Source organism: Odontesthes bonariensis, chromosome 15, assembly GCF_027942865.1.
Source record: "Odontesthes bonariensis isolate fOdoBon6 chromosome 15, fOdoBon6.hap1, whole genome shotgun sequence".
Classification (NCBI taxonomy): Eukaryota; Metazoa; Chordata; class Actinopteri; order Atheriniformes; family Atherinopsidae; genus Odontesthes; species Odontesthes bonariensis.
In genome coordinates, this window is record NC_134520.1 from 9,247,812 (window position 1) to 9,275,684 (window position 27,873).

A 27,873-nucleotide genomic window follows, 5' to 3' on the forward strand; every position below is an offset into this window, starting at 1 on the left:
TTATATGTAAAAACCTTTATTAGGTGTACAAAATGCATGTCAACAGGTACTCATGAATGAAGAACTGACAATTGGCATGTCATACCCCACACATCAATACAAGGTTTCAGCTTTTTAAAATTTGGGAATTAATTGTTCTTAAAGGAACTGGTTATATACTGTAAAAGAACCAGTCAGCTCCAAGTAATTTAACAGTTCATCCAAAATGTGATGGATCAGATGTTCAATCGTGGTTCGATCAGCAGCTGTTACTTTCTTCTTAAACAAACTCAAAATTGATCATAGAACCATCACTCACCATGCAAGAACATTGCAGGAATAGTGTTAAATTACCGTTTTAGATCTACTGTAAACTACATTTAATCCCAAAAATGTTTTCGGCTCTCTTGAAGCCATCTGCTTCAAATCTCAACACCACAGAAATTCTAAAATCAAAAGTGTAACAAACAGATTATATAATCAAAAACTGAAAAAGGGAATAGCAATGTAAAGCACAGCATACATACAAACAAACACATTTTCCAATAAATCCCACCAAGTGAAAGCCACATATTGAAGTACAGTTAAAAAAAAAAAAAAAAAAATTGAGATAGAGATAGTAAAACTTTATTATCACCAAAATAAGTGTTGCTTTTCTGAGGCTCTTGAATCAGGGCCTTGTCATGGCAGATGGGGTCGTGTGATTTTGTGTCAGGAGCAAAATATTTCTGTCAGGTCTCCTAAGGCCAACATGCCGAGGTTCAGTAAACAGACAAATATGATCCATTAGACAACCACTCATAAGGGAAATTAAGTCTGTTGTGGGTAACCAGGACCCTCCCCTGAAGTCATTCCTGAGGGCAAGCATATGAAATCAGGTGGTCCACAGAACCCAGACAGTGCTATGAGGAGGCCATGTAGAGCGCACACACCAAAGAGTTGAGTTGTCGTCTAGCTTCTGTGCAGTCACGGTCTGACGGTAACATTTTGTTTGAACTAAGTGTTTAGAAGTACTTAATGACTTCTAAACTTACTCTGAACCAACTCACCGAGAGTCAAAGACCAACAATCGACTTCACAGCCATTTAAGGTTATTTGCTCTGACCATCTATGGAATACACTGTCGGAAAGATCCATTAGACCCAAATGAGTAGTTGGGATCTGCTGGGAAAGAATGTTTTTTTTTTTTTTTACTAGTTCTTCATTTAAGTTCACACAGCAGAGCTTTGCCAAAGCCACAGAGAAAGGCAAGGGACATGAAGTGAGATTGGGCTGTGTCAAAGACCTTCACATCGGCATTTAGCTTTGGTCTAAAGCTTGCCTGGACTGGTGGTTGTAATGACTGCAACTCAAGGACCTGCTGGTGGACACAAGATGCGAGTAAGACTATCAGGCTGAGGGAGGAAGTTCCCAAGCCTGGTTGGTTTAGGGAACTCAAGATTCAGCAGATATGCGTCTACAGACAGATATTGCAGCAGCTATGGAGGCTGGAGGAATTTGGAAACTCAGAAGACAGAGGAGGGTGCTCAGCTGCATTCAGGGAGGGAGGTGACACAATGATCTCGACTAGCAAGTGTCTGGCAGTGGAAAGAGTTCTTTGGAAATCTCCGACTGCTTCACCACTGACATGATCTGGTACAAGGTATCTGGCACTGTGAGCTTAGATGCTAATGGTGCCCCAACAAGAGGAAACATGTTAAGCTAAAGACTGCAGCCGTCAAACATTTCTGTGTGGAACTCCTTCAAAAGACACTAACCAACATGTCGCTCATTATTCTAAGTTAAGCTAGCAATCCACAAGTTTACAGTGTGTATGTACATTCAAAAACAAAGCATCGAGTGCATTTAAATGTACTTTTTACCAATGTATGAATCAGTTGTCAAGTCAAAAAATGGTTGAATATTTTCCCTGCGATTTTGATTTATTTTTTCCTCTTGACATGTACATTCCCAATACACCTGCTCTCACTCACATTTCTGTTTATTTGGTCAACTAGACAAATGGTGAGAAATTGTGACTGAAAATCAGCTCATGAAGACTACGTGTCAACTCAAAGTATTGCCAGTGTCGCTCTGCTCTAATAAAATCCTGATTTGATAACCGAAGATTCATCCGTCAAAACCACAATTTAAGTAACTTGGAAGACATCTGAGCAAGTGTGAAACAAAACGCCGTGAACATTTTCTCAGTCGGCAGAATAGCAGTTTGACATACTTCGGTAAAAAAAATAAAATAAAAATTCCACTGCAAAATCAACTTCCATGTATACTGGGACAAGGGAGAGTAGTTCAATTAACTGGCCATGCTGCATATCTGTTACTTGACTTCACTGTGTATGACTGATTGAGGTAGCCAAAAAACTCCACCGTAGCAAGGTTTTTTTTGTTTGTTTTTTTAAATGTGGCATGGGTTTCTGCTGATGGCGCTTGGATTTTGTCAGGTTTTCTTGGTTTACAAGCCCATTACAACTCTTTATAGACCTCAGACTAGGGCGGGAGACTGTCTTTAGGTGGCAAGACCACGGAGTGTTTTCTACTGATCGATGTCTCGCACTACTCAGCCTCTTGTAAATGTTATGCCAGGGTACTGGAAAGGATGATCCAGGTTCACCGATCATCTATTCTTATTTATTTTTTTAAATCATAGCATTTTGAAATCATAATTGAATATCAAGCACTTAGGGAATTCACTAATCCAGTCTACATGTGTTTTGTGGACTTAGGAAAATGGTTATAACTGCATCCCAAAACATTGTATGGGACATGCTACAGGATGCCAGGGCAGATTCAGCACGCTGTTATATTTCTATACAGTTGTGTTTTATAACATGTATGCATTAAATCTATAAAAAAGGATTAAATAAAAACACACAAAAAACCCTGATAAAGACTGGTTTCCACTCCCTGCACTCATGAGAATGAATCCAGGGGGAAAAAAAACACATAAGTTTGTTTAAAAAAAAAACTTGTTCTAGTGTGCACACTTGAGTTTTCATTGTAATTGCAGTTCCTCTATGTCAGTTCTTCAACATTTACCAATTCTGTATCTAACTGGAGCCCAGTGAGAAGCAGCAGAGAAGACGGATGCTTTTTCTATAAAACTAATCCAAAAATGAATATTAGCAACATGAAGCTGTTCTGTGTTGACGAGGATAAATCCTCTAGAGGTAACAATAGTCATTTGTGATATACATCTTGAACACAAAAATGGACTACCAAAAAGCTCCACATACCAAACCTTTCCAGATATAAATATTTGCCTTTGATTTAACTCTGCCACAAATCTAAGGAACTGTCTCATCTCATTTCTATTTATGAAGTTATAGAGAAGAGGAAAAAAAAAAAAAAAAGGGTAAAGTGTGTCCTTCAATTCTAAGTTAATCTGTGATGGTCTAAGCCCTGAAGACAAACATCTGAACACTGGAACTGGTTGCAACCAGCAGTGAATTTGCAGGCTAATTTTTGACTCAAGAAATCCAACATAAATGCCAAAGAATGTATTATCTCAACATGTCTTTCATTCCATTTACACTACTATGGAGAACAGAGGGATATGGAAATGAAAAATATAAAGAAAAGACAGAATTTACTGGTTTACTATATATGTAAATGCTATATTTAATAAAGGCATTCAGAAAGGCCTTGACTTGGATGGGAGGTAATATTGACCTGGAACAACAGATCCACAACCTTTGTGTCATTCACTGATGGTGCTACTGCTGGCAATATATAGGTAAAACAGGGCTCCATTATTCCAAACTTCTAAAACTGTCTGTAGTAATAAAAACACTAATTGAGTAATAGAAAGGATCACATAGCAGTGGCTCTCAATGAAGAAGAAAATGATTTATGATGAAGAGATTAAAGCCACCAACAGGAGGATTTCACATGATGGCGCACTCTCTGGATGGCACTTTGCCCTGTTAGAGGAAAAAAAAGTGATTTAAAGGCATTTAAAGGCATTTTTAACTTCATACAAAACCTTAAAGTTATTTTAAAACCACATACAAATGAGAAAACTATTTGAGCACATACTTTGTGTTTTTTGTTTCAGATAATACAGAGCCATCCATGTTTGGGACAATGTCACAATTCTCTAAAATTCTAAATCAAACAATTCAAACGTGATTGAGGCGATACACTACAGGTGAATAGGGTAATATTTTAAAATAATAGATACCACCATGAAACTTCCTCAGTTGATTACTTATAAAAGTATGAAAAAAAAATGTATTACAAGTTTTAGATATTTGCATGTTTAATTATGCAAATTAGGCACGATCTCATTAAATATGCGTACGTTTGCATATATTTCCAGAAGATAGATCTGAACATATGATAAAGCCAGGTGCAAAATTCTTTTTTCATTTTGTTTACACACAAAATGAAAAGAAAATTACAGAGGGATTTCAGGATATCTGCTTTCATTTCCTAGGAAATCAAAATATACTGCCCATAGCCTAAAAAACATCAATTTTCACCATATGTTTTTATTATAATGTCACATAAATCAGGCCAGGAATGATTTATCAACAAATCCTTCTGTAAATATCTTCAGAATACAGCTACGTGTATAACTGGAAAGTTTGGTGTTAGTAGGTGCTCCATAGGCTGAGTATTGATACTGGATACTTAAAGAACACATTCCAGACTTGAATTTAAAGTCTTTTTCATACATTTCAGTTCCACCATGTAGAAATTAAAACAATTTTTAAACAGTCCCCCTCATTTCAGGTGACTTTGACACTGAGCAACAGAGGGGGAACTCAAAGAAAAATGTGACTTTGTCCCACACTATGGAAGGTACTGTATAACAATTATTGTGCAGTGTTCTGTAGAGCATTTTAAGGCCCAGACAACTCCATACAGTTGGTCATTCATGGGTGTCATTTGCCGGACCTCCCTCTGAACAGTCAGTGAGGCAGTGTGTGTGAGTTAACCAGTCCTAAGAGCTTGAATAACGGGAACTAGACTTCTTTTTCCTGGTTCTTGAAGACGGTCCACCTCTCATCTTACACATCTGACCATTGTTGGTGACACACACGTGACCATAATGATCGGCCAAGTATGAATGCTTTTTTAACTACTTCTAAGCCGAAACTCCCCACTGACTAGTTCAGAACTGAAGAAGCCTGTTAGATGAGAGGTGAAACGTCTTCAAGAACCAAGTAGTCCAGATACCCTTATTCAAGATCTGAAGATTATCATGACCTGGATGACTGAGAAGCTACACAAACATCTTCATTAGTGCTGCAGCAAGTATTCCATCAATTACTCAAGTTATCATATGTTTGTTCTTTACTAGTCCATCTTAACTAACAAACCCACTGATTAAGCTAAATTAAAATGCTAACATAAAATGCTACCTTGCGTTTGCTCTGCTCAAATCAAGTCTGCTACTAATGAAAGGGTCAGTCTCTACCCAACGTTTTTCTCTCACTTTTTACAGTTGTTCCCAATGTGGAGAGAGTGAATTCAGCCGCATATAAGCGAAGTGCTGGTTGGCACATTGTGTAACAGTAATAACTGTGACCACCGAGAAGAACACGCTTGTGTGGATTTAACAAAGCCTCATGGAATTTTTGTAATCAAGTTAATTGGGGAATTGTTTCAGCCCGAATGTACATTAACCCGTTTTAAATAAGAATTTAGATTTTTTTTCTTCTCTCTAAGCATTACTCTAAACGTTATAGATGAGAAAGGGTATCGATGCTGAGATTATTGTAAAATTGTTAAGAAAAAGCAAGCGAGTAGATGATTTATGAAAATATCACAGTAATTCAGATGTTCATGCTCAACTGGAGTCAACATGTAGAAAGGGCGCCTCATTTTATTGGAGAATGAAAATGCTTTGGACACAGATCAATGTGACAAGAAAAACCAAGCATAGTCACCATTTGTGCTATTTCCTCTTCCTCCCCCTCGCCATTTTCTACCTCCACTTCAGTCTTTGTTACACTCCTTCTGGCCACCTCCTGCAGCACAGTAAGCACAGATAAACTCTCAAACATGCGCGGCTCAAGCAAAGAAAAGGGGTAAGGCTAGTTATACGTGGAAAACTTTACCTCGCCATCAGCGTTAATCAAAGAGGTAACAATGACACTTCCGGTTCCCCAGGAAGCCTGGCTCTTCCACAGCAGGTCAGATGGTGGACTGTGGGCCACACCGGCATCTGCAGACCAAACCTGGAAACATTTTGTTTAAAACACGGTGGTCACATCCTCTGGTTGAACTGACTGGTCTCCATAACTCGGACCCCAGCCCCCAATGTAAGCAGTTCTATGCTCTGGCTGCCGGAGTCAGAGATTTGGTGGTTGTTACAGGAAGATCTGGTTCCAAGTTGGGCTCCGTCTCTGAAGCGGCACAAACTGCTTTGGTGGAAAAACTAAAGTACCAGAGGCTGCCCTTGCGTTCAATTAATCTCCTTAACTGACATCTCAACCTTTATCTTCTTCACCTCTAGGACATTGGGGATATGATTGAGCCAGAAGAAATACAGCATTACTTCTAGCCGCTTCACTCTTGGGTGTCAGAGGGAGGGATCACAGTTACTGCATGGAGATTTTAAGAAGAGCTCGAGATCAGGCCCCACTGAGTTACAGCGGAAATCCGGTGGCCATCTACCCAGATTACACAGCGAGTGTAGCCAGAGCGAGAGCAGCCGAAAACTACTCCAAGGTCGACATGGTATGGTCTGCTTTTTCCAGCCAGATTTCGAGTCACACACAACGGAGATGAGAAGGAACTTTGAGATGCAGCGGACGCGATGGACTACGTGAAAAGGAGAATAATCCCAGGGACCGTAACTGAGACCTGATAAATGCACCTCTAACCTGATGGGAAAAGGAACATCGTTGATAAGTATTTGAGTCCTTATATAAAGTAAGATCTACTCTATTTCTGAAATCCTGACTCTCCGTTTCGTATTCATATACAGATCACTCCCTCATGTAGGAAATGTGTATGTACACACATTTGTGTGTGCGTTGCCGTTGCAGGTGTGCACGTTTGATCAAAGTGTTGTAATGAGTGCATTTACAGTAATCTGATTACTTTGCTCCAAATTAAGACCCGATTTATTTAACACTTTTATTTTACTTGTTTTTTTAGGCCCTCAGTGTCCTCAATTAAAATGTTATCTTAGATCCTGTGTATCCTTAAGTTTAGATACTCTACTTTAGCAAACATCTAAACAATGGAGGTTAAATGCATCTCTCCTTAATGACAAAGAGTTGATCAACCTTATCACAACAGAACTTAAGTTTCATCTGGACACCAACACCTCCCCAGAAATATCACCACTTATATTATCGGACCGTGCAAAAACTTACCTCAGGGGTCGTATTATGTTTTTCGCAAGTGCAAGAAAGAAAAAGAGGGTTGCTTGACAACAGGAACTAGAACAAACGATTATGAAATTGGAACAACAACAAAAGCAAAGCTCAAATCTTATGCTCTTAACTAATCTTAGAGATGCATGAAGGGAATATGATAGTCTGGTCACTGAGAAAATTGAAAGCAATCCAAGGTTTACCAATCAGATGTATTATGAGAATAGTAATTGAGCTAGTCGACTATTAGCATTTAGATTGAGAAAGCAGCGGTCGTCAAGTATAGTGCAGAAGCTAAAAAGTAATAACTCACCTAATCCGATTACAAAACCGGATGAAATAGCTGAATGTTTTGCTGGATTCTATAAATCATTGAACGAAAATACTGACACCTGCTCTGATGGTTTGGTTTATATTTCATAAAATGGATACAAATACTTTATTCACATCCACTGGCCTCAGTAAAAGTTAATGGTCATATATCTGCAAGTTTTGCATTAGAGCGAGGTTGTAAACAAGGATGTCCTCTTTCACCCTTGTTATTTGCTATCAGTATTGAACCCCTAGCACAGCTCATCCAAGATGATTGTAATATTAAAAACATCTCTATCAATGGTGAAGAGCATAATTTATCATTGTACGTCGATGATGTAATGATGTTCTTAACGGATCCTGCAACAACAATACCGTGTTTAAAAGATCTTCTTTTCCAGTATGGATACTATTCAGGATACAAGGTTAAAGCAGGGCTCAGTAATACGGGGTTTGTTTACCATGCAATACACACCCCAAAGCTGTAGGGGGAGCTCCGTAGAAAATAGGCGACAGTCTAGCCAGACTGTCATAAACCCACGGCAATTTACGGTTTATTTTTCAAGACACTGGCAGAGAGTTGGAGAAGACGACGGAGGTTGGCGATGTCTTCAAAGGTATGTAGTAAAAGTAATTATCAAAGCAGTATAGAAGCAAATAATGAATTGTAAACCATATGTACATGTTTGTCTTGTACTATATCATTGTATGCGAAACAATGCAGATGCACATGAGCCCTTTACGACCTGCCATGAAGCAGTAGTTCTCGGCTCTCGTGTGTCGCAAGACTTCCAGAGCTAAACAAAGCATGCGGCGCCACAGGCAAAGTTGCAAGCGCTGCTTCGGGCTAGGGCCACCAGATGGAGATGGAAATGTCACCCTTTTCATCGGAACGGGTCAGCCAAGCAAACTGATGATTGCCAAGCAATTTTATGACCATGAAAAAGTTGCATAGCATGTCTTTAATATGGATAAGACTGACGCTATGGATGTTAAAGGTCCAATTTCAATACAGGTCGATACTTCATCAGTCCCGAATAGGTCGTGAAGAGAGTATACAAATGAACGTATTACCCAGGTTATTGTATCTATTCCAGATGCTGCCCATAGAAATTCCTAAATTAACATTTGATAAATTAAACAAAATAGTCTCAAAATTTATTTGGCTTGGAAAACAACCAAGATTAAGATTAAAAACTTTGCAGTTAGCTAAACCAAATGGAGGTGCGGGACTTCCAAATTTTAGATACTTCAGGGCCGCACAACTGAGACCCCTAATTTCTTGGATTAAGGATTTGCCATATACACAATGACTAGACATTGAAAAGGATCTCAGCCCAAAACCCCTCAAAGCACTTCCCTTCCTAGATGTTAATCTTAAAAATACCCAAATGGTGGAGTGGACTACAGTAACCCTAAAAATTTGGAAAGCTATACAGACTGCCTTTAACCTGTCAAAGCAAATCTCATCAGCGGGCCGTATAAGTTACTTAAAAGGATATGTACCAGCACATATGGATGCAGGCTTTAAAAAGTGGTCTGAATATGGACTGTGTTATGTGTATCAACTCATTCATAATAGAGAGCTTAAAGGCTTTAGCATGGTTGCTGCTCATGCGAGCGGTGTTGATGACGTCATGGTTTCGTGCCGGCCAATTATAGTGGCGCAAGTCAATGCGGCAGTACTTGCAATTTTCTCCGTCACAGAGGTGTCGCTGCTACGTGAAGGTTACCGCTAACTACTCTACAACGACGAAAGTCAAGAAGAAAACAATGCCACTGTAGCACTGTCATCAATGATACTGCTGCTGAGAATCTTGCCGGCGAAAAGGAGACTAAAGAGAAAGATTACTTACAGAATAGCTGATGAGCCTGCAGAAGTTGAAATTTCAGTAGGTGTATTCTCACCATTATAGTCTGATTTAGTACTTAGAATTTTGTTATAGGACTTTTAAGTGTATTGTGTCACCCTTTGTTTGTTATGAAATAGTGTGCGTCAATGGACACACTTGGGAATTATCGTTACCTTTCAGGATGCAACAATAATAATAATAATAATAATAGATCTGTTTTATATAGCACTAATACTCAACGCTACTTCCAGTGAACGAAACAACAGCAAATTCCTAATGATTTGTCTACCGGGAGAGTTCGCCTGTGTTACCTGCTGACTGTGCATGTATTCGTCACCTAGGTTGTTGCCAAGCTTTAAAAACAACATGCAAATCCTTTCATGGCTAGCAATTAAGATTTCTACCACACTTTAACTTTCTATATGTTCAATACAAATTTATACTGCAGCAATTTAGTTTTCCTTCAGGGAATAATGAAATATTGAATTGAATTTGTCTCACCGTGACTGACTGCCCTGCCTTGAGGACATATTTTGGGGAGAACTTGTAAATGATCTCCTCCTCATTGTCAACTTCTCTCTTCAATCTCCAGTTGCCCAAAGGTTGGTCCTGCAAAACACAACAAAGATTAAGCAAATTTCAACTTTGAAGGCTGTATTTGCAATTTAACAATTTGTGAATACAAACGTGTCAGCTTTAATCATTTATCAACACAATAAGTCTTTATTGCACTTACAGTAACACACATCAGTATCAGCTCAAAAGCCATTATCTTCACCTTCCGTTCCCCCTCACCTCATCTCTCACAAACAAAAACTTATTTTTCTATCCCTGTGGGGACTCTTCAAAGACAATGTGTTCCCCAGCCCAGGGAATGCTAAACATAACAATAACATAATTCTAATCTTTAACCCTAAACAAAGTCTTAACCCTCACAAATCACTTTGCATTTGTGGGGACAACCATTTTGTCCCCACAGGACGGGACATCCCAACCTCTTGGACTAATTAAATCTTACAAACCTGCTCAGTCTCATTGGTAAGTGTGACTGCATTTCCATCCATGTCAGTTGGCGATATGTTGACTGCTCCACTAGCTGTGGCCTCTTCCGACACCAGCAGCTGTTCTTCTCCTCTTCCCATCTCTGACACATCCTGAGCCTCCACCTCCACTCTCTTCCTCTTGGAGGAACGGGAGGAAGACGATCCGGTTATCCGAGAAACAGTCACTCGAGAAGATGAACTCGGAGACAGTTTCAGTCTTAAAAGAAACATATCAGTTCATCAGTAACTAACTAATTCATGTCCACCTCATCCTAAAAAAAAAAAACAATAATAAAAAAAAAAACTTCATGCCGCACACACATTAAAAGGGACATATTATGAAAAAAAAACAACAACAACAACAAAAAAAAAAGTTAAACCTGATCTGGCATTCACCAGACCAATCTTGGCAGACGGCAGCGAATCCACATCGTTAGCCGTCCAAGGGGCCCGACGCAGAGGCCGCAGGCGAGGACAAGGAGAGCAAAAAACAATCCTTACATTCTGAGAATAAACTCTGAGCTCCATCCAACAGGATATAATGAACAAAGAAACAAGATGTCATTAAACAGCCCTTTTAAAAAAAAAACAGGTTTCCACTGTCCTTCACTCAGTGCTATAAGTAATTGGTAGGTTGATTTTTTAAGTAAGGTAGTCTGCAAGTTGTTCTTTTGTGTTGTAGCGCAACACTCGCTGCTTTGATGCTGCTTGGCTTGAGACGTAGTCTTTTCTCACCGACTGACTTTGTGGACGTAATTGCATCAGCAAGAGAATGATCGTCTGTGACACGGACTATAAGTGGAGGATGTTCAGCATTACCAAGTGTTGATAGGAAAAGCACAATGTAAATTCCATCACATTGTCAAGTGTCCTTCGTACGTTCCTCTTCACTTTATTTAACAGCCAAGAGAGGGGTGAGAGTTTTTCATGCTCTTCCATAAGAACTATTAGGTGTCCTCCTCGAGTGCCTCCATATGAAAGATTACCAAACGAGGCATCGCTGAATGTCATCTTAAGAACACTGTCACTGCTTAAGTGTTCAAAGTTCAAAACCACCTTCCTGGCCTTCAGTTTGCACACTATTCCGTTTGCTCTGTGAGCTGTGTGCACAGTTGCATTTTTGACGCTTGATGTGCTTGCATCAAACAAGACATTTGTTCTGTCTTGCAACCCAGTGAATTTGGCCAACCTCAGAAGTTATTGTCCTCCTCGCACCCAATGGAAAGCAGATCTGAGTTGGGGTATTATAGTTGAGGTGAAATTTTGTGTGCAACCACAAATGAAGTCATCCAGATGGCAGGCAAGTGTCCCAATTACAGCTTTGTCCTGATCTAACCAACAAAAAACAGCAGGATCAACTTTGGAGATTTTTCCTCCTATTCCCTGCAGTCTCCTCGACTCTGTTGTACCAATACAAGAATGCATCTGCCAGACCATAAACACACTTCTTTAGTTTCCATTATGTTCCTTCATAGTATGTTTCAGGAGGGACTTGTTGCACAGGTCACGTGAAAGTTCTATTTCTTGTAAAAATGCTAATTTTATATTCATGGAATGAAATGACCATTGCCTTTGACAGATTACTGCCACAAGTATCCGAAGGTACTCTGAAGCACATGTGGGAGGATCCTTTTGTAACTCCTGACACCTCAAAGCCTCATTGGCATCAATTTAGTGAATGTCCAGGTACACGTTTATCCTCATTCTGGAATTCTTCAAACACAGTGTTTCTCCAACTCTGCATCCCTTTTCCTTTGGCTTGGTCAAATGATAAATCTCCAGTCATAAATGCAGTCTCGCCAGCATCCGTGGTTTGAACAGTGACAGTTGGCCCAATCTGAAGGGCCAGCTGTGTTAAGTCAAATGAATTTGTGTTGCCTGCAACGCTGCTGGGCTCCAAGAGGACAAGCTTGAACCAGTTTTAATATTCTGCTGTAGCCTTGCCCACACGTCTCAGTACTTTGTCACTCGGGGTAGTTACTCCTTTATAGTGTACCTTGTTACACTGTGTGATGGTTTAAGGCCTCGGTATGCTACTCCGTCATTATCCGTCAGTCCGACTTCGTGGTCACGCAGAGGCTATTAAACCTTTCGAAGTTCTCCGTTGGTATGTCGGATACGTAAGGCAATTCACCTGCCGATCAGTAGGCGTCGCTACGCTAGACGACCTAATCTCGCAATGTCTATCGTGAAAGTCGTTGATTGATTGTTTACCTTCCGGCTCCGTTCCACTCCTTACAGTGAACGATGGCGACCGAGAGAGAAAGACTGTTGTTGGAGTTGGAGCTTATTGATATTGAAATGCAAATCATTTTGACCAAATGTTGACCGGCACACAGTAAACTCTTTCAAAAATGGCGGTGTTGTTGTTGTGAGAGGAAGGCGCTAAACCGGAAAAATGATTCCGGAAATGTTGTTAGCCGACCAATCACAACCCTTGTGGTCTCGGAGTCTCTGTCTCCTCGACGGATAGATAGGAATTTTGGCCGAAGCACGCAAGCGACGGAGAGAGCGTCTCTGGGAGGGTCTCCGTAGTCTTTCCCAGACGACTATAAATCAGGCTTTATGCAGTGCTCTCCATATTGTTTCTGAGCATTCTGCCTCTTTAAGGACCTTAAGTGATGCACACTAAACAGAAAATTTGTTTTGACACCCATTCACCTTTTGTGGTGCCCTCTGAAGCTGGTGGCTTATCAGTCAGCACAGGGGGCAGGTTGGAATTCTGTCCAAACACCACGTTGATAAGTTCTGCAACCACAGCCATTGTGCACGCTGTTATTTGCTACGAGAGCCCAATCCAACGCAGTTTCCCAGTCACATCTGTTACTTCCCTTCACTTTCAAAGTGATTTCAGTGTGTTTGGTTGGGTTGTTCCAACAAGTCCATTGCTCCACGGGCTCTGTTCTCCACAGAACTCTCCTCCATTATCACTGAACAGTCGATGAGGCCGACCATGCACACTTACCCAGAAGTGAATAAAGTGTTTCACTATTTCAGAGGACTTCTTTGTAGTCAGGATGCCATCTGCACTAAATAAGGTGAACTGATCAATGATAAGGAGATACCACACATCTGGTGGAAGTTCATGTAGATTTACCATCACAGTTTCATCGTACTGACATAACAATAGTAGCCCCACAGCTGGTTTTGGCTTAGTCCTGCTAGATCTCTGAAATGTTTCGCGTTCATTAACAATTTTGTGAAAAATGACGACACATTCTTTATCTCTGTGGCCTAAACAGGTAAAAATCATCTGGAGTCTGTCAGATGAGGCATGACCAAACCGTTGATGGAGCTTCATCAGGCTTTTGTGGTTTTCTGCCAAGTTAATTTTTTCTCTTCACATTGACTTTGTAGTTCCTCATTACTTTGCTCCTGTTGAGTGGCATCACTAGCAACCAGGACATAATCATCATCTTCAATGTTTTGCCCTTCATTGTCCATAATGTTCACGCAGTAATGACCAGAGCATGCAAAGTCAAGCTTCACAGGTTTATCAAACATCACTGCACTGTCATTTATATATATCTATATATATATATCTATATATATATATATATATATATAAATAAAAACAAAGCTGTGACATAGAATTTTTTTCCAATTCTCTCATAGTTTTCAATCAAGGCTCGCAAGTGTGTGTACCTGTGCTCCTCTCCCTCCAGCAGTTTCCTGTACGCATTGATCTCCATATCGAGAGCAAGCTTCACATCCAACAGCTCCTGGTATTCACTGAGCTGAGAGTTCATCCTGTCTCTCAGTTCAGCCATCTCTTGCTCCTTTCTTTCAATGGCACGGCGGTGTTTGTCTCGGTCGGCTGACAGAATCTCTTCCAGCTCTCTGATACGGTCCTCTGAAGCTACCACCTAGAAAGCCCATCATCACAAACATTGATTAAGAAAACCAAACACCAGTGCGATTCATAAGGCTGCTTGGCATGGCAGAGGCACTTTAAAGATTGAGAGGTGTGGAATAGGTCAATATCTGTGTGTACATGTGGCAAAAGAGTAGTACCTGTTTCTGCAGGGAACCGAGCTGATATCCTAGGCTCTCTATTCTCGTTCGGGACTCCTGCAGCTCCTCCCTTGCTGAAACCATGGCCTTGTCATTAGTCTCTGAGGACACCTTGGCATTATCCAACTAGAGGGAGACCGAGACAGACTATATGTGAGAATCAGTGCATCATCAGACAAATAACAGAAATGGCTCGTCTCTTACCTTGGCCTGGAAGGTGTGCTCCAGTTCGTCCTTATAAAGAGAGACTTGCTCGTCATGTTGCTTCCTTAGATCCTGGTGGAATCACAGAAACCTTATTAACCAAAGCTCCCTTGTGGTATGCTTTATGTGTCTCTAAAACTCAGCAAAATAGGAATTTCTGCAGTTTATTCAGTACTAAATGATTGTAATTTCGGAATCAAATTGTGAATTTCAAGTGCATTACTGACAAGATGTACAGTTATTTGAGTCTGTTATCTTAATACTCAAAAAACTTGTTATTGTATTTCTAAAACAATACATTGGCAAGATGTACTCATTAACACATTTCTGTTCCTGTTGCCAAACAGCAACTCGGTCTGAAATTGTGACCCATTAAGAAAATGTTCATCTGTAGTCAGTTTCAAGGAATTTTGAGCTTGCAATGGAACTCTTTGCCAAACTATTCGCTATATCTCGCATCAATAGGCTCCCACTGGATTTCTGATCATTTCTATCTGCTCAGAGAGATTTGAACTTTGAATGTAGGTACCCCAAGCAATTAAAAAAAAAATTAAGAGTCCGGAAGTGCTTCAGGCCATAGGCTGTAAAGAAAAATGCCTCAAAACGTCAAAAGTAAATTGTCTTGTGTTCCAAAAGAGGATGATCTAGTATCAGCTGGACCTCATGCCCTGGTATCTTCTTAGTAAAAGAAGCTAATGTTGCTGATTTTATGCTTGCAGGAAAATTTTTTTTTTTTTTTTTTGAAAATGGAGGAAACTAGCAAGCGAAGCCATCCTAAGAGGAGATTCACAACACCAATTAAGCTGAAGAGGGGTTTTTGGAAATATTTTGGATTTTATACTGTAAATGGCATAGTAACGATAATTCATGCTGGAGCTGCCCAATGATAATAATAATAAATATTTAATGAAAACATACCTGTAAAGCTTGACCAAGTTTGAACTCGTAGTCCAGTCTGACGCCAGAATCCACCTCCACTATTCTCTGCTCCTGTCGATGCCGAGACTCACGCATCTCCTGAACACAGGGAGAAAGATGTGACTGAGAAATAATCCCTTAATAAAATCCCTTAATGCCACAAACTTAATTCCAAAAGTTTGATTTATCAAACAAAACTAACAGTAATAACATTGAAATGTTGCACCAAATGTTGCTTGTAAGCCGATGCACTGAAACTTCAATAATGAAGTTAATAAACAGTTGCCTTTAGATGCTGACAACTTTATGTAAACATTTGTTCTGATATTATAGATGAATGAATGAAAAAAATAACCATTTGATTTGCTAGATGATGAAATTAAACTTACTATTACTGTTAGTCTGTGTATGCATGTGTATTGGTGTACACATGTATACACCTCATACCTCTTCAAACATGTTTTTCCTGAACTCCAGCTCTTCACTCAGTGACTGACACCGATTCTCCAAGTCTACACGCATCAGTGTTTCTGCCTCCAGCTGGCGCTTAGCAACAGCATGTCTGTCCTCTGCCTATACTCGACATGAAAAAAAAAAAAAAAAACAGTGTCACAGGAAAAAAAAGCAAAGACAACTTTTAACGAACAATGTACACGTGCGCAAAAGGACACAACTTTGCAGTGCAGGATGGAGCAGGGGTCCGAGTTATTCATTGAAGTAAATACATATTAGTGCAGTTTATACTGTCCACCATGGCTGTAGCTTAGTTATATGCTGTTTTTATGTCCTCAAAAACCTGCATTTAATTTTAAACCAACACATATGAATTATTTTGTACAGGCTTTCATTCGAGGTGCTTCGGCATGCTTTTCTACACTTTTTCTACACAAGCTGTTATAGCTGCCCACCCTTTGCAGCTATAACAGCTTCAACTCTAATAAAATATAATGGAAATTAATTTTCTGTTTATCAAAATTGCAAGTTATGAATCCTTATTCAGTGAGACAAAAAGAAATGTGAACAAGTGCATCAATATACATAAATTAAAGACCCATCAATAATCGTTTAATAATCGAATCGTGAGGTGCCCAAAGATTCCCACCCCTAGTCTTTATGGATCTTGCTTTGTGCACTGGCTCTGCAGTCATGTTGGAACAGGAAGGGGCCATCCCCAAATTGTTTCCTCAAAGTTGGGAACATGAAATTGTCCAAAATCTCTTGGTTTGCTGAAGCATTCAGAGTTCCTTTCACTCGAACTAAGGGGCCAAGCCCAGCTCCTGAAGAACAACCCCACACCATAATCCCCCCACCACCAAACTTTACACTTTGCACAATGCAGTCAGACAAGTACCGTTCTCCTGGCAACCGCCAAACCCAGACTACTCCATCAGATTGCCAGATGGAGAAGTGTGAGGCATCACTCCATAGAACGCGTCTCCACTGCCCTAGAGTCCAGTAGTGGCGTGCTTTACACCGCTGCATCCAACGCTTTGCATTGCACTTGGTGATGTATGGCTTGGATGAAGCTGCTTGGCCATGGAAACCCATTCCATGAAGCTCTCTACAAACTGTTCTTGAGCTAATCTGAAGGCCATATGAAGTTTGGAGCTCTGTAGCGATTGACTCTGCAGAAAGTTGGTTACCTCTGCGCATTATGTGCCTCAGCTCTGTCATTTTACGTGGCCGACCACTTCGTGGCTGAGTTGCTGTCGTTCCAAATCACTTCCACTTTGTTATAATCGTCATTTCCTCTTGCGTCATCTGTTGGGGCAGCAGCATCAGAACCAGGGACCTAAAAAGACTCAACAACCTGATAAGGAAGGCTGGTTCTGTTCTGGGGACGACTGTGGAACCTCTGGGGACAATAATGCAAAGAAGGATTTTGCATAAAATCAAGAGAATTGTGGACAACCCTGAACATCCTCTCCATGAGACTGTTATCGGAAAACAGAGTCTCTTCAGTCAAAGGCTTCTTCAGTTTGGATGAAAACGGACCGCTACAGGAAATCTTTCCTGCCCACAGCCATCAGCATCTATAATAACTCCTTGATTTAATTGAGTTACATCAACATTTAATTTCCCTCTGGGATAAATAAAGTATTTTTTAATTGAATTGAATTTGAATAATACCACTGACAGCTGACTGTGGAATATTTAGTTGCGAAGAAATTTGCTGTCACACAAGCATTTAGCTCCAACAAAACCGGTCCTTTTTCATTGTCTTTCCATCTGGTCTTTTTGCTCCTGAAGCGCAACATTTTTGTGACGGTTTACTAAGCGAGTCCCCATCGCGCTGGCAGAACCGTGGTAAGCTAGCTTCATCCAGGATAACGTGCATTCGACTTTGTTGTCCAGTTGAGTGAAATACTGCCATGCTTTGCTTTGCTGCCACCCGGTCTGTTGTTTCCGCTATAGGTGCAAACTCCGGCAGAAACAGCGCTGTAAACATTAGTTCCGCATCTCTTGAGTAATGAAACATAAGTCTCCTCCTGCCCCAAACAACACTTTGTTGACAGTTAAGAAAAAGTTGTTCATTCTGCCACACTGAGCAGACTGTGTGTGAGTAGTCAATGACAATATTTACCAGTGTGTGACTGAATTATGGTTATAACAATAATGCACCACACAAGGTCTTCCCTTTTTATTCTTGAAGTGGAGAAAAGCAGCTTGAGAGATAGAAAAGTCTCACACAGAAAGTACTAATCAAGTCTCATGTTAGCACTATCACCAGAGTAACACAATTAGCTGAATGGTTTAGCCGTAGTCGAACATGGGAACTCAGCTCAAACATGCATATATTTGTGACCGGACTGCCTAAAATACCTTCTCGTCCGAATTGCCACCGTGCCTAATAAAACCGCATACATCAGCTCTTCGAGCAATACTTTTCAGTCAACTGAAAGGTAAACTTGCAGTACCTACCTTGGCCAGCTGGCTCCTGACATCGGCCAACTCTGAAGTCAGTGCAGCATTCTGACTTAGAGCAGTGGAAAGAGCTGCTTCACTCTTGTTTAACTGGCCTTCCAATCCATTGCCCCTTGACACAGCTGCAGCAAGATCACAATCCTTCTTCTTAACACTAGAACAAATTAAAAAATGGAGGAGAAAGTTATGGCGTGAAATCAGTATCATAATAATATAACAGTTTGTGAGTAACTTTAGTTTGTGAGTATCTGTCAAAATGACAGATGCCCTTCAGATTTTTCCGTCACCGTTTAAAAAAAAAAAAAAAGGTCAACGGCGGAAGATTTCCAGTTAATCCGACCCCTGGTTGAGATAGTCTGACTGTACAACTACATAACAGTAAATACTAAGCTGTTATTTATTTATTTTTTTAAATATTATAGTTCTGATTTAAAAAAAAGGACAACAAATATACATATATATATGTATATCCTATCCTTGATCGGGATGTAAAGTCCGATTCCGATCGAGTCTGAAACCTTGTTATCGACCCCCATAGACAGCCCATAGTTTCACAAATCTATTGATTTGTAAGCGATGGAAGAATGTGATTTTTTTCCCCATCAAGTACAAGTCATGAACCATCTCTGTCTATTCTACTGTTGTGGGACGTCAGGTTGTAACCAGTGTTGAGCCCAGGGGTCGGACACCCGTGGCTCCGGAGCCGCATATGGCTCTTTCAAGCCTCTGCTTTGGAAAATAATGAATCAGTATTTCATTCAAATTTATCTTATTTTGTTAAGTTTTTTTTTTAAATGTAATTCTAAATTTGAAGATTATGGTGATATTGTAACAACAATGAAATAAAACGTGTTTTATATCGTTCAAAATATACGTCACAACCAGTGATGCGGGACACCCGCCAGCACGTGATTTATTGAGCTTTCCGACCTTCTGTAGAACCATTTTTCAGAGATCAAAATGTTTTTGTTGCATGCAGTAATACATTTTTGTTTTCTCTGTAGCAGTGCATTGGTTTCATAAATGCAACACACTATAGTTTTTTATACATGGTATAAAGGTAAAAAAAAAAAAAAAAAAAAAAAAAAAAAAACTATATACAGTGTTATCTTCAGTTTAGATGTAGCTCCCAGTGTTTTCTTTTCTGTGGGTAACGGGTCCAAAAGACTCTTTGAGTGTTTAAGGTTGCCAACCCCAGGGCCAGTGAGTTTTCCTACCAGCCGATATCAAAACACCAAACAGATACTTATTTACGTGTACATTTAAGTTTAAGTTTAAATGAAAAGTAGTACTTCCTGATAAAAAGGTAGTAACTGAAAGGGTGTGGAAATTTAAAAATGTTTTCTATTTTTCTATGCATTTTTTTGGGCATTCCCAAATTATTTGCCAATGATTAGCATCGTAACTCCCACATATCCTCCAAAATCTTGAATTTCCCTCAATTTATGTGGGAACATATGCCAACACATATGTTCCCACAACATATGTGTTGGCATATGTTTTTCTGCTTCAGACTAATAAAAAAAAAATCTAATCACACATTTCCATCCAAACTCTCCATGTGTGCGAGTTAGTACATTTCCATTGAAAGTTATATCAAATAAATCATTATTCCTTTGAGATTGTCAGGTTACTCTCATTCTCCCATTTATTCTTAACATATTCTGTGGAGTGAGCCTTTTCGGTCATATAGCACTTGTATAGTCTGGATAAAACCCTTTTGGTTTAATGAGGAGTAAGCTCACAATGGAACCAGTTTGAGCACTGGGCCATCACTATCAATATGGTTTTTGATGGCTTGGTCAAAATAGTGATGTAACTGCAGATATCTATAGAAATCGCCCATGCTTTTCTTGGAGGGTTTGGAAATCCCTTAAATTCCCTTCATCTGTTATAGAGTAGAATGTTCTAATATCTTTAGCTATCCAAGCTTTAAATCTGCCATCCAGTTGATTGGGTGTTATTATAATGTGGGTGATGGGCACACCATTTGAGTATACTGAATTATTATCTTGTAGATTATATTCCTCGCTCACAGAATTCCATTTTTTAAGCTGGAATTTTGTCAATGGGTTTTGAATACCGTTTATGAATGGGTTCCTAAACAATGTTACTAATCAATGTTGTTTCCATCTGGCATAGTACTTTGGATTACACAGATTTAGCAGGGTTTTAATTTGAGCTGAATAAAAATAATCTCTTAGGTGTGGGCCAGCCATACCTCCTTCCTCCTTAGACAACTGTAGGTTATATACCTAATTCTTGGCTTTTTACCTTGCCAAATGAATCACAAAAATAATTTTGTCTCACTGAAAATTATTCATCATTTGAATAAGACCTTTGAATAAGACTAAAGATAGGATTAGTGTTCCATCTCTGTATATCTAGTTTTATTCTTGACAAGAGGGAGTCATAATTAATATTTGCTATTGATTGAATTTTTTGGGCTATCAGCACCCGTAAATAAATAAATATATATATATATATATATATATATATTTATTTTATTTTTTGGGGGGGCTTTTATGCCTTTAATGGACAGAACAGTTCAAGAGACAGAAAGCAGGGGGCAGAGAGAGGGGGAAAGACATGCAGCAAAGGGCCGTCCGATGCGGGACTCGAACCGGGGCCAGCTGCAGCAAGGACTGTAGCCTCTGTACATGGGGCGTCTGCGTAACCCACTATGCCACTGACCACCCCTGCACCAATAAATATTTTAATGTGGTCTGGTCCCATCTCAGAAGGAATTTATGTCTGATACACTATATTGCCAAAAGTATTCACTCTACCATCCAAAAAATTCCATTCAGGTGTTCCAATCACTTCCATGGCCACAGGTGTATAAATTCAAGGACCTAGGCATGCAGACTGCTTCTACAAACATTTGTGAAAGAATGGGTCGCTCTCAGGAGCTCAGTGAATTCCAGCGTGGTACCGTGATAGGATGCCACCTGTGCAACAGGTCCAGTCGGGAAATTTCCTCACTACTAAATGTTCCACAGTGAACCGTCAGTGGTATTATAACAAAGTGGAAGTGATTAGGAACGACAGCAACTCAGCCACGAAGTGGTCGGCCACGTAAAATGACAGAACGGGGTCAGCGGATGCAGAGGTCGCCAACTTTCTGCAGAGTCAATCGCTACAGAGCTCCAAACTCCATGTGGCCTTCAGATTAGCTCAAGAACAGTGTGTAGAGAGCTTCATGGAATGGGTTTCCATGGCCGAGCAGCTGCATCCAAGCCATACATCACCAAGTGCAATGCAAAGCGTCTGATGCAGTTGTGTAAAGCACGCTGCCACTAGACTCTAGAGCAGTGAAGACGCGTTCTATGGAATGACGAATCACACTTCTCCATCTGGCTATCTGATGGAGTAGTCTGGGTTTGGCAGTTGTCAGGAGAACGGTACTTGTTTGACTGCATTATCAAATGTAAAGTTTGGTTTAAAAACAACCCCACACCATAATCACAGGAGGAGACTATGGTGTGGGGTTGTTTTTCAGGAGCTGGCCTTGGCCCCAGAGACTACGAGCCAGGCCCCTCGACCAACATCAGTGTCTGACCTCACAAATATGCTTTTGGAAGAATGGTAAAAAATTCCCATAAACACACTCCTAAACCTTGTGGAAAGCAAGCTCGTCCAGAAGAGTTGAAGCGGTTATTGCTGCAAAGGGTGGGCCAAAACCCTATGGATTAAGAATGGGATGTCATTTAAGTTCATGTGCGTCTAAAGACAGATGAGCGAATACTTTCGGCAATATAGTGTGTGTCTAGGTGGGCTATAGTTCAGTGTAAGAATCTGTGTTTTATGAATATTAAAGCTGCAGTCTGCAAGATTTGTTGTTGTCATACGTAAAGTCCTACTTTTTGGCATTTTAAGAGTTTACATGATCTATCAGAACGCTTGAAGTTGAAAACGGTGACCTCCGTAGTCGCAAAATGCAAGAAATGCTTATTTTTTAACCGAAAAATAAAAAGTTATTCAACTTCCTGTCCCGCCCCTTCAAAACACATGAGAACTCGTGCACGTAGACATGCACGCCAGATGCGCGTACACGACTCCTCATTCATCAACTCACCTGTCATTTGCGATCATGGAAGACACAGTAAGTAGACTAGCCCGTAATGAAGTTCAATAGTCCAGATAAATAAGCGTGGGGACGAGCCTACCTTGTATCGCGCGTGCACAAACGGTGATTGACAGGCAGCAGAGCCCAGCTCCTAACCTGATTGGTTACCTTTTACCGGTCCAGTCTGCAATTTTGTAAACAAACCTGCTGGCTTTGGAGGGACCTAGCGGGACATATAGGGGACCTAGAGAACTCATTTTTTTTTGTATTGGGGTATTTAATGTACTACTTTCAGAATCCCCGGACAGTTCCAGGCATTATGCTTGAAAAAGAGCTGCAGACTGCAGCTTTAAGTTTATATCCAGCATATTTTCCAACGGTAAAATAGTTCAGGAAGTCAGTCGTTAGGTTCCCCTAGATGCAATAACACATCATCCGCGTGCAATGTAATCTTGTGTTGGTCTCCATTTATAGATATGCCTCTAATGCTATCAGTCTGTCTTATCCATTGAGCATGGGGTTCTATATAAAGCGAGAAAAGAGGTTGGGATAATCCACAACCTTGCCTTGGGCCCCGATCTAAATTAATATTATCTGTTAAGTAACCATTTATTTTAATCGTGCTCATGGGTTCCTAGATTCCTGTGACATTTTTTTTTTTTTTAAATGTTTTTTATGAAATCCAACTCTCTCAAGGACCTGATGCAAGTACATCCAACTCGCTCAGTCAATGGCTTTCTCGGCATCCAGGCTTACTAATAAAGCTTCTAGCTTATTTTCTCGGACATTATTTGGTACAGCGCCTAATGTTGTCATGTCTGTCTCTGGAGATGATCCAGCTAAACAAAAAGAGTTAATACTCCTGAGAGCCAATTACAACTGACAAAGCTGCAAAAAGCTTGATGTGGCTGAAGGAATCTTATTATAATCAGGGGGAAAAGCAAGAAAACCTCTGGCGTGGCAAATTAAGAAAACGCAGTCGGATAATTCAGGATATAAAAACTTCTGGTGATCTAACAGAATATCCAGTAGAAATCAATCATACATTTAGAGTTTTAAGAACATTTATATCAATGTGAACAACCCCAAGCCTCAGGGCAACGAGACACATTGCTCAATCAGTTAAAATTCACAAGACTAACAGAAGATGAAAGGAGAAGTTTAGACGGTAGCCTAAGAGTTGAAAAGAGTTGGTCATTCAGAATTTTAACAATTAACAGTGGTAAAACATCAGGTCATGATGGGCTTCCAACTGAGTTTGACTAAACATTTAAAGAAAAATAACTTGTCCCACTAATAAATATGTGTATCAAATCTAATCAGAATGGAATCTGCCCCCCTTCTTTAGGGTTGGCAATGAAAAAGTTGTTATTAACCTTTTATACTATCCAAACACAGACAAATAATATTGGAACCCCCACTATCATATATTGAAAATCTCAAACTTAAAGGAAAGAGTCAAATTTCTTTGTTTTACAAAGCCTTGATGAGGTGTGTTAATTGAATATCCAAGAAAACATACATGAAGCTGACTGGAAAAAAAAAAAAAACTTCTCAAAGCCCATAAACAATCAATCAATGAGGTGTTTGCAGCATTAATGGCTGATGGAAATCTATATCCCAGCAGTCAGGCTGAATAGCTGGTATCCTGATATTCCAAATTCTTTCACTGCAAAAATATTGAAAGATAGCTGTTCAAACTATATTGAATATTGTTGGAGTGCAAAAGCCCTGTCAACCAAAGTTATGTGCATGTATTCAGAGGACTTTGTGGTCAATTCAAAGCAGTCTATTCTCGTTGACTTTGGACTCCTGCAGGCCAGGAGGATGATAGCCCTGCCCTGGAGGAAGTAGACATACAGTCAATAAATATGTGGAGAAGTGAGATGGCATCTCGTGTTGCGTTGGAAAGACCGACCTATATAACTAGAGGATGGGCAGAGAAATTTGAGGACATTTGGAAGCCTTTGGTGGACTTTATTGGGAGTCGAGCAATGCAGTGATCGTTGTGATACTGCTGTGTTTTCATTATTTGTAATTATTCTATTTTGTTTTACATATGACGTTTTACCACTTTGGATTGTTTATTATCATTATACAAAATAAGATATTGTTAAAAAAAAAAAAAAAAAAAAAAAATGGTTGTACTATTTTCGTTCCATAAACCAAAATGAAAAATGAGATAACACACCATTTTCTGTTTCCTCGAGTGAAAAAGCAGACTGCGCAGATGCTTTTTTTGTTTTTCTAACATGATCTGGAAGTTATCTCCAGTCAGTGTACACTGTGGTGGATGTGACTAAGTTTATCATGACCATTAGGAACATTAGTACAAATGATGGAACTAAATTCACTCCGTGGAAAGTAGTTATTGGTTATCTGCAACTGGCCAATGACCCTGATTCCAAGCCCTCAACTTGTTTTTCAAACACAACAACCTGTTTGACAACTCAAATGTACAACATCCTTTTACCTGCGTGTGGCTTCTTCCAGGTCAGCTTGAGCCTTCCCAAGGTCAATCTGGAGCCTGGCTCTGTCTTTAGCAGTATCATCCAAAACCCGTCGAGCATCAGCCAACTCTGCTTCGTAAAGAGCCTTCAAGCCTGACACCTAAAGGGAAGGACACACAAGAGTCAAAAATGTGAAATGACTGATTAAATAAGACTGTTAAAGGACATCATTGGTGCATCATTAAGGCTGATTCATACTCGGCGCGACCTCGCTCATACTAGCTGGTCGCAAATGGCGCAAACGGTCACGTGTCCCAAAATTCCGCCACGCCCCCCGTCGCAAGCTAGAAAATCCTCGCGCGGCGCAAGGGCGCGCACACAACTTTTTTTCTGACTTCACGCGCGCTCAACTGGAAACAGCTGACCAAGAAAAAGAAAAAATGAACACTGCAGAGACCGCGGTGACCGAGAGGATGCGCCTCTACAAACATCTGTACGACACGTCTATGAAGTTACACTGGGACAACGTTTGACAAAGTTCGTCTTGTTGCAAAGGATGAACATTCCAGCTTCTCTTCTGTTTTTGCCGCAGCCGCTTAGCTCTGAGATACATATACAGTTCTACACCCAGAGTAAATTCATTCCGCATCAGATGTGCCAGCCTCTGCTGACGTGACACCACAGGTGGCATTGTGTATGCTTTTCTTCGTCCGGTTCTTCAGCTTGTTTCCTCAACAGTGACGCCCGCTGGTCTGGAGAGAACTGCAAATGTGACGCATACTCGGCGCAAACTGCGCTTATGAGCTGAAGGAACTGTGAAGGGGCTGGCGCTTTCGATGACGTCATTAATGGTTCTCGAGCCAGAACAGTTGCGCGTTTGCGCCGAGTATGAATCAGCCTTTAGCCTGCAGCAGTGTGTGTCACACACACACACACACACACAAACAAAATGTTACATTTTTAAAAACATGGCAAACAAGCCATACCCAGGAATAAACTGGGTTTTGTAGGGTAGAGGAGCCTTCATCCAATCGATCATAGACTATATGTATACTGCAGAGTCAGACTTGAGATGAGAACGGTTAACAAAAGTTGCAGACACTGTAGGTACGGTGCAGTCTTTGGGATGAAATGCTGTAGCTCAACTTTCAAAATGTTTTATTTGTTTTAACAAATTCTTGTCATTTGTACCGAACTCATTGTTCAAGAAACGTGGACATTTCTGATATTTCTACTGTTTGTCTTATTTCGCATTTCCTTCAGTTACTGGATGATGATGTGTCTGCAGTCATGTGATTTCAGAAAATGAAATTAGGAATCATGAATGTAGAAATTTGAAATGCTTGGGGTGTTAAAAGGTACGTCATCCCGGCCAACTGCTTCACTTTCTGATAAAACTGATGAAAAGCAGGAAAATAGAATAAATAAATATATATATATATATATATATATATATATATAGTACCCTCTTCAACCCTTAGCCAAAGACATCAACTTTGAATACATCAGTAGAATACATCCCTTTAAATGAGTTTAAATAAAGTCAGCATGTGTGCTTTACAGGAAGATACTGGAAAATGTAAGAAACCATACTATCACCATCCTATAAGGAAAACATCAAATATAGACTATTTCATTGTTCTGACTAAATCGTTTGTCCCCAAATATCAATATTTCCCAAATGTACAACATCTGAACCAATAGAAGAACGATCAAAAAGCCGAAAAACTATTCCATTAAACTTTGAGGGATTCTTCGTTGACTAAATAACGTCACAACTGAAAACGACACAAGACACCTTTATGTTTCACCCCACAGCAGATGTGCCTAAGAACATTTGCATTCTTTCCCGGACACGCTCGTCAGTTACACATCAATAACTTCAAAACAGACACAAACTAAAGCATGTCTGGAATCAGGCAAAGTTTCAAGTTTTGTTATGATTAAGCATGCTCTAAAAACTCAATGTTTCTTCAGTCAAATGAAAACTCATAAAATGAAGCATATCTTATAGTTTGGCGCGCTGGACCACCCGCCTAAGCACCTCCGGTCCCGTTCCGTTTTAATTAAGAACAACAAATGCAGTATTTATTCGTCATTTAAAACAGAATGCAATGGCCATGCGTGTTTATAGACCGAGTTTAAAGTGTGAATGAATGAGTGAGTGAGTAAAAACAGCGAATGAGTACAAATATCTTAACAGTTTTATTATACTCACCTCTCTGGTAGTCACCTCCTCCTTCTCAGACACTTTGACCATCAATCGGTCGTTCTCAAATTCCAATGACCGGACACGGTCAATATACACGGCCAGCCTGTCGTTTAGGTGCTGTAAGTCCTGTTTCTCTTGTAAACGAGATATACGGGTCGGCGAGAGAGGGGTAGAGGCCGCTGGCCGTCCAGCTTCTCGGCTTGGAGTAACACTAGCAGTTGCCATAACTATTCCGTCAACAATCCTGGGTTTGCTTCACCACTAAATGACCTGCTATCTGCTTCTTTAAAGTCGGATCCGGAACAGTTTACCTACTTAAGAAACGCAAGAATGCCAATCAATGAGTGGTAGACCGCACAATTCAAGAGTGAGACTTTACACAGTGATGTGATTCCAAGATGGCTGACACCACGGTTAAGACCGCGCCAAAAGCAGAGAACGCTTCCTGTCTCGCAGTGCTTGATGGGCACGAGGTGGGGAAGGGTGGGGATGGGGAATGTTGTTGCCTTCCAGTTCCCTCGGAAACAAAACAGATGCAGACAGATGGTTATGCAAACCTCCCC

The 27,873-nt window shown here is 40.2% G+C and overlaps 1 protein-coding gene across 1 annotated transcript; it reads right to left on the reverse strand.

Annotated features, from left to right (window-relative positions):
• On the reverse strand, positions 1 to 27,727 carry lmnb2 (lamin B2). Its single transcript, XM_075484947.1, has 13 exons — positions 27,317 to 27,727; positions 25,122 to 25,258; positions 18,577 to 18,733; positions 16,102 to 16,227; positions 15,655 to 15,753; positions 14,737 to 14,808; positions 14,533 to 14,658; positions 14,164 to 14,384; positions 10,498 to 10,735; positions 9,977 to 10,084; positions 6,045 to 6,164; positions 5,874 to 5,954; positions 1 to 3,899 (listed from the first exon to the last, which is right to left on the reverse strand). The coding sequence occupies exons 1-13, from the start codon at positions 27,533 to 27,535 to the stop codon at positions 3,864 to 3,866; spliced, it is 1,740 nt and encodes a 579-aa protein (XP_075341062.1). The 5' UTR covers positions 27,536 to 27,727; the 3' UTR covers positions 1 to 3,863.
• Between the last annotated feature and the right edge of the window lie 146 nt (positions 27,728 to 27,873).